This window comes from Syngnathus floridae, unplaced genomic scaffold (genome assembly GCF_059516105.1).
Source record: "Syngnathus floridae isolate MCC-2025c unplaced genomic scaffold, RoL_Sflo_1.0 HiC_scaffold_58, whole genome shotgun sequence".
In the NCBI taxonomy this organism is placed as follows: Eukaryota; Metazoa; Chordata; class Actinopteri; order Syngnathiformes; family Syngnathidae; genus Syngnathus; species Syngnathus floridae.
The window spans coordinates 191,910-199,471 of NW_028284087.1; the positions used below are offsets into that span (position 1 = coordinate 191,910).

The following is a 7,562-nucleotide window of genomic DNA, read 5'->3' on the forward strand; positions in this document are numbered from 1 at the left end:
TATTAAACGCTTAGTTAAATCAATACAAGTTGGTAATAAGAGCGAGTAATGTTGGTTGAACCGATGAATGAAGGTTGAAAGCAATTTAAATTATGACTTTGTATAAATACTAGATATTAACAGAACATCTACTGCGCGAAATGGGCAGAGTTTACTTGTTTGAGAAGGAGTGGCTTATTCAAAACTAAGATTTATTTAATCTGTTTGTTCCCAGGCAAAATTGGATGTGATGCAATTCCAAATTTCACCACATTATGGTGCCCAATTTTGACTTCATAGGACATATTAAACACTTAGCTTGTTATTATGTTCAAGGTAATCAGATTTGTTTATTATTCTAATGGCCTCTTCAAAACTATTCTGGATTACTACTTTGGATCTATTCTACATTACTTGGCAACAACATACTCTGTAACAGATTAGGCAGTATAATCAAATATGTTAACTTGAGAGTGCCCACACTCAATCTACTTATCGTGATGTGTTAAATCAATTACTGTTAGACATTATTTGTCTGATAATCTACCAAATCTTTGAATTGAAGAATTTGTGATTTAATTAATAGCTTGTTCAGGGTAATCAGACTTGTATATAATTCTAATGGCCTTCTTTTGAAAACTATTCTGAATTACAACTTTGGATCTTATATTACTTTGCAACAATCTACTCGGTGACAGATTAGGCAGTATAATCACATATGTTAACTTCAGTGCCCACACTGTATTTATTTATGGTTATTTGTTAAATCAAGTACTGTTAGACATGAAATAGGAAGTGTTTAACATAAATGTTATGGCTACTCACCATTGTAGCTCGCTCCTGGTCAATGATATGAGCCTCTTCTTGCAGTGGAAAACTTGCAGCCAACAAACACCGTGGAACCTAAAGGAATGAAATTAAACATTAACATTTCGCCTGGACCAACATTCACACGTACAACGCAACGCGGCTACACTTCTGCTATTACAAACGTAAATCTCCTTAAACACAACGAGTGTTACTTACCGTGTACGCTCTAGGCAAAATTGGATGTGATGCAATTCCAAATCTATCTGAAACGGCAGTTAAAAGTAGAGTTACATCAAGTTTTCTTTTTTAATCAACACAATCATTTACAACCGTTGACCAGAAAGAATCGTCGAAATTCGACGTCCCCCACAAACGCCACGCTCACTCGCTTTTCAGGGCAACAAAAGTACTTCTTTTTAAAAACGATGAGTTGTACTTACCGTGTACGCTCTGGACGGTCCAGTTGCAAGCAGAAAATAAAAATATTTCTCTTGTTAGTCGTATGTTACCATCCGCCGTGTCTTTGTCAACATCGCCGCCATTTTCCTACTTCCTGCTGCGAGCCACGCCCACGGATTTAAATTTGGGCGGAAGCTCTTTCCATTGGCGTCGTTTTCGCGTATAGCAAATCCGATTGGTTGGGAAGGGGGCACGGTTATGCAGCCGAGGGGTCCTGTGATCGGTGGGATGTAAAGTAGGCGTCGACGTCACGTCCGCGTCACGTGACCACGACGTGGCAGACGTCCTATAGCAACCGCTGTTTTGTTTAGTAGACTTACAGTTGTTATGCATTGACATAATGGCGCACACACCAAATAGATTTAAATAAATTAAATAGTTCTTCTGCCCACTCTCTTTTAAACAAGTTAACTCTCCCCGCGGATTTGAATTCCGGCGAAAGTTACGCCCATCGACGTCACGTATGTCACGTGACCACGACGTGGCAGATGTCAAATAGCAACCGCTGTTTTGTTTAGTAGATTTACAGTTGTTATGCATTGGCATAATGGTGTGCACTCAAAATAGATTTAAATAAATTAAATATTTCTTCTGCCCACTCCCTTTTAAACAAGTTAACTCTGCCCACGTCCATTGACGTCTTGTCTGCGTCACGTGACCACGACGTAGCGACGTCATATAGTAACCGCTGTTTTGATCAGTAGACTTAGTTATTATGCGTTGACATAATGGCGCACTGGTTAGCATGGCCACCTCTTAAGCATGATGTTGCGGGTTCGACGCCTGATCAATGTTAGCATGGAGTGAGCTGAAGTGCATGGCGCTGAAGATTTGAATCTTTGAAATGCGCTGAGGTCTGACATATCAGGCAGAATGGTTTGCCATCACGTTCAACAAAAAATAGAAACTTTCCCACTTTGATTAAAACGTCCTGTGTTCATCTACGTATTTTCGTTTTGCTGTGCATCTTTTCCCTGCCATTTCGAGAGCCCAATTGACACTCATAGTTTAAAGAAATGTGTTTGCCCATCCTACTTTGTGGAATTTCACCACATGCGCTTATGACCAAAATACCAAATTGAACTCAAGTGAAGCCAACACGCACAACCCCCCCCCCCCCACCCCCCCCCCCCACACACACACACACACAAATGTTGATATGAACATAAAAGAGCCGCATGCGGTTCGGGAGTTGCGGCTTGGCCAAACCTGTACTATACAACTTTATTTGTATAAAATTTTCACAACAGCTGTCACACAAACAAAGCGGGAAAAACCGAAGACGTGCGTGTTCCGCCCACGCTGGATTTATTTGCACCTTTGAAAAGACACCGTATTGCCGCAGATGTGGCAAAGAGTACTTTTGGGCATCTGAGACGGAAGGATGTCCAAAGCATCATGTCACCTGCTCTGGTAGGCATGGTGGTGGGACGTTGAGGTCAACCGCTTTGGGGTTGGCTGAATCTTTGATCGCAGGATGCCACACACTTGAAGACAGAAGCAGAAAAGCAGAGCTAAATGCAAAATGTACTCACCGGTGACTCCAATTTTTTTCCCCCCTGAAGAAACAGCTGGACGGGTGGCCCCGGCTGGCCAGTGGGACTCTTGTTATTCTGACCCTTTTTAGTGCGCGTTTGGGGCAACAACCGTTTTTTGTGGCGCTCTCTTCTGGTTCAAAAGTGCCCTGCATGTGAATTTGCTTTTCCTGCCTTCTGATTGGATGAGCGCCGGTGTGACGCGGTGCCTCTGTCACCGTGGCGGGGGGTATACGTTGGCATCGGAGCGTCTGCCAACGTCTGAGACCGGCTGGCAGTGTATCGGAGGTGTCGAGTGCGGTGCCGCTGGAGCTCACTCACCAGCTGGTGTTAGGGCCACAGAATGAAGGCCAAGGAGAAGAATAGAAAGAGAAACAGAAACTTCTCCTCCAATTGTTTGATTTGTCTCTTCTGAGCTTCGATGAATTCTTTCAGCTCTTTGTTCCTCTAGGACGGACAAATGGAAAGTGGCATTCAAAAGCCAGTAAGCGTGCAAGTAAGTGCCGGGCTGGCTTTGGGCCCTTACCTGTTGCGCGCTGTGCAGCAGATCCATTCTCTCTTGGAGGATGCAAGCGTCGCGCTCCCTCAACTCGCACATCAGGGCTCGCTTCCATTGGTCCACGGCGCTCCTAAGCTCTTCTCTCTGATCCGCCGTCAGCACGTCATTCACGCCAGCGTGGCTGGCTTTTTCGCCGTCCGTGGCGGGGCAGTCCCGCTGCGGTAGCGCCTCGTACAACATGGCCTCCAGCTCCAGGATCCTCTGGGCCGCAATCCTCGTCCATCAGTGGTCCGGCGGGAGATTTGAGGGAGGCTTACCTTATGAGCCTGGTCCATGGAACACTTCCTGAAGTCCAACTCTTCATCCAGGTAGCCCTTCTGCTTGCAGAACATAGAAGAGCCCAAAGGCACAGCGTCAACAAGCTTCTTTCAGCGCAAAGCCTTCCAAAAGTCACATTTGAGCCGCCGAGTCTCGTGGAGTGCGAACATAAGGAGTTCGACATACACTTACGGCGTTATAGCCCAGGATGTCCAGCTTCTTCATCAGATCACTGATGACGATGTCCGGGGGAAAGGCGCAAGGAGCAATGTAAGGTGTTCTGGGACCTCGGGTTAAGGTTAGGGTTGCGAGGGACGCCTTACGTACGCTCACGCCCTCGGCCTCGCAGTAGATCTGCAAAGGGCTGAGGCCGTCTGGGAAACGGACTTGCAGAAACTTCAAGACGGGGGAGCGCCACTCCCTCTCCTGAAAGGCAGAGGCATGCATCCGTCCGTCCGTCCGTCCGTCCGTCACATCTCTGGCCTCAACACGCTTGTGCGAGTCTTCCCACCTCCAGCTCCAGGATGCGGAACTCAAGCAGTTCGTTTTGGTCTCGGATATCCTGGATGTGCTCTTTCAGACGCGCTTCTTCCGCCTCCATCCGCCTGACCTGAAAAGACAGTCAGACCTCATCTGCGGGGCTTCCCGACGGGTGTGACGCCAAGCGACTCCGCCCAGCGCCTTTCTTTCCGTCACCTTTTCGGCCAACTGCTGATTGCTCTGACGCAGCAGCTGCTTCTCCTCCACCCACTTGACATTCTAGAAGAGACAAACGCGTGGACAGCTTTGGAATGTTGTGTCATTTTCATCCACAAATTCTTTGGTTGACTGGAAAATGACATTTGCTTTTCTCCGCATTTTCCCAGCCACATTCGGGGGGGGGGTTGGTCCAGTAATGCCAGACGAATGAGTGACTGAAGAATGTAGCTATTTTGTCTGAGAAAAAGGTGTGCTCATTGATGAGCTTACCTGTCCTTGTTGCTTCAGCGCTGACTCCAGATCTGCTACTCTGCTTTGATAGTGACCCATTTCTACCATCAGCTTTTCTCTGGTCTGAAAGGAGGAGGAGGGAGGCTCCTCCTCCTCCTTTCAGACCAGAGAACACCCGAGGCTGGGTGAGAACGGGGAGGCTGCGACCCGGCCGGGGGTTGCGGGAAGGGGCGCCACCTTGATCTCCTTCTCGGCGTCGTAGTCCCCTTCGCTGGTCTGGGCTAGCAGAGCGTAGGCTCGTTGCAGCGCTTGATATTCTTGCGTCAGCTGGCGGTAGCGAAGCTCCGCCTCTTCATGCACACACCAATGCAACACAGCACTAGTACCAGAATCAGTCAGACCGGCGACAAAGCACCCGCGACGCAAAGACGAGTCCGATTCCAGGCTGAAGAGGAATGTTTGGTGCCAATACGCTGGCAGAAATGGCGGGCTACCTCTTCGGGTTCCGTGTCGGGGGTTCTGTCGGTGTGAAAAGACAAGGACGATCCGTCCGAGTCCACCAACACGTCTTCGTCGTAGCCGTAAAATGTTTCGATGACCTGCGGGCGCGGAAGCAAACATCTCTCTGAACAAACTGAAGCGACACCTCACGATGAATCGACGAGAGGAACGATAGCGAGAAAAAGGCCATTTCATCTTGCGCAACACCAAGCAGCCGCAAACAAACAGACTCACCTTGCAGGACCTCACGCTTTGTTCCTCCTCAGAGATTCTCGACGTCGGTATCGTAGCAGCAAATCTCTCTCCTGTCGACACAAATAATCCGCCTTTGAGATTCTTTGGATGCAAAGGGAACGAACGGCTCCGGCGCAGAAACAAACGCGACTCACAATGACATTTCTGACATGAGCTCCTGTCTCCAGAGCCTGAAAAACACGTCACCGGCGATGATTGGAGGGACGCTCGTCTTTTCCAAAAGTGACAACTACAGGGTGTGTCAGGGTTTTCCAGATTATCTTTATCGTATCATTATGTTGCTTTGACTTTGGCTGCAACCTGTAATAAATAATATTATTTATCCCTTATTTATCCCTATCGCTTATCCCTTCCTACACAAAGTCGTAAAACACCCCTTGCTATGTTTTGACTAGAGGTCAAGGGCTTCCTCTATTCAATCCACTCTTACACCCACCCTGTTTCTCTTAATTAAAATGCTCGTGCAGGAGCCGAGAGTCAGACTTCATTCGTACAACGGATGGACTCTCCACCTGCAGGTGTCCAAAAGAACTTACTTGTCTCCCGTGTGGTTCTTGCAAAATAAGTTGGAGCGAGCGCAACTCTAACAGGGTGCATTTTGCCACTAGCTGCCTACGGACAATGATGTCGCGCTCGCGGCTCATGGTTGACGGGCTGAGCAGCCGGGCAAGTCCGTCGTTTTCAGCGCACAGCGAGTGGCAAAGGCGCTGACAAAACGGGAGCTTTGAGCTGCTGAAAACGGCAAAACAAGTCTAAAGCGTGTTCAAACGCGTGCGCACAATGCTCCTGCTTGAAAGGTCGGAATTTAAGGGGCCAATTTTTTGGATGGCGGCCGCCGGCCAAGCTTTGGACGGAAAAGATTTCCTGGCGACAGCGAGCGAGCGTGGCGCTGCCGTACGTGCACCGAGTCGCCTGCCTGAAGACCTTGGACAAGTCGTCGATGATGTGCCGCTGCTCCACAACTTGAAGGAACTCCATTTCACCGTCCTGCTGGCCGCAACCGCGGTCCAGGTCATTGAGCGAACTAGGCCTTCTCTGTGGAACACAAATGCAGTGGACTCTGTTGGCACGCCGCCGTTGTCCGCGTCGACTTACCAAGCTTGCCATCTCCTCGTTCTCCTGGGTGACAAAGCGCACTTTGTTTTCAAGGCGACACAGCACCAGCGAGAGTTCTTCATTCTTCCTGCTCAGGCGTTTGTTTTTGTACAGGAGTGGCAGAAACTGGCTTTCTGTTTCTCTCAGTCGCTTTAGCTGCAAGCATGAAGTGCGGGATGTGAAAGACGCACAACACGCGGGCCAGAACGTATCCATTCCTTTTGCATCGGTTTGAACGGAATCGTGGCTTTGGCTCCCAATAAAAGACATCTACCAGGCAACCGACTCGACGCGCCGCTCAACTAATAAGCAAGCGCAATGGGTGCCTCGCTGGATGGCGCGCATCAAACGTAGCGCAAACCTTCAAGCGTGCCGTCAATAAATTACCAGTTCATTGCGCTCTTCAGAAAGCAGGGCGTTTCGATCCTCCAGGTTCCTGATGACTGCGCTGAGCTCAGCGATTTTCAGATGAAACCGTCGCGTGTCCCGATCCTCCTGAGACTGAAAACGCCCCGCAACACACACACACAAGCACTCGTTCAAAGTTCAAAACTGTTTTTGTGCTACCTTCCTCCAGCAACGAACTAAGTCATGCGTACTGCAAGTGTGTGATGAGGTGGCTTACGCAATGAAGAGGATTGCTAGTAGCGGCGTTGACCCCACTTCCAGGGTAGTTTAGGCCCGCCCTTTGGGAATCCCTCAGGGCAGCGATCTGCTGCTCGGCAGCCTGAGTCTGCAGCTGAAGGCGGTGGACGTGGCCGGCCCCAGGGCTTCATCCAAAACACTAACCGCTCTGTCTTTCAGCTTGATCTCATCCGTCTGGATGTACAAACGGGGAGCGCTCAGGCAGGCGGGCAAACTCATTTGCCAGAATTGTGACAAAAACAAAGAGAGCAACCGGCCAATTTTTTTTCTTGAATCGACTGGAACACCTTTGCTGTGACAAAAGCGAAGCGAGCAACCGGACATTTTCTTCTTGTGAAATAGAATAGAATAGAATGCCTTAGGTGTCATTGCACTGCAGGTATACAACGAAATTGGGAACATAGCCACGCACCGCGCATCTGATCAGTCCTACCAGTCGGCGGATCTCCCTCTCGCAGTCTCTCTTGGTTCGGCTCAGCTCCTCCCGATGCTGGTGATGAGCCGATCGGAGCTCGGCCGCTCGGGACTGCCAGGCC

The 7,562-nt window shown here is 49.1% G+C and overlaps 1 protein-coding gene across 1 annotated transcript; it reads right to left on the bottom strand.

The window, feature by feature from the left end:
* Positions 1-2,986: 2,986 nt before the first annotated feature.
* LOC148378201 (janus kinase and microtubule-interacting protein 3-like) lies at positions 2,987-3,528 on the bottom strand. The gene is made up of 2 exons (XM_088367972.1): positions 3,310-3,528; positions 2,987-3,230 (listed from the first exon to the last, which is right to left on the bottom strand). Exons 1-2 carry the CDS (start codon positions 3,520-3,522, stop codon positions 3,114-3,116), a joined length of 330 nt encoding a protein of 109 aa, XP_088224098.1. The 5' UTR covers positions 3,523-3,528; the 3' UTR covers positions 2,987-3,113.
* Positions 3,529-7,562: the final 4,034 nt, after the last annotated feature.

Excerpts from the sequence above, each read along its gene's own strand:
- LOC148378201 (XM_088367972.1), bottom strand. The coding sequence starts at position 3,522 with ATGTTGTACGAGGCGCTACCGCAGCGGGACTGCCCCGCCACGGACGGC. Across the intron at positions 3,231-3,309 it reads TGCTGCACAGCGCGCAACAG|AGGAACAAAGAGCTGAAAGA; the intron begins GTAAGGGCCCAA and ends TGTCCGTCCTAG.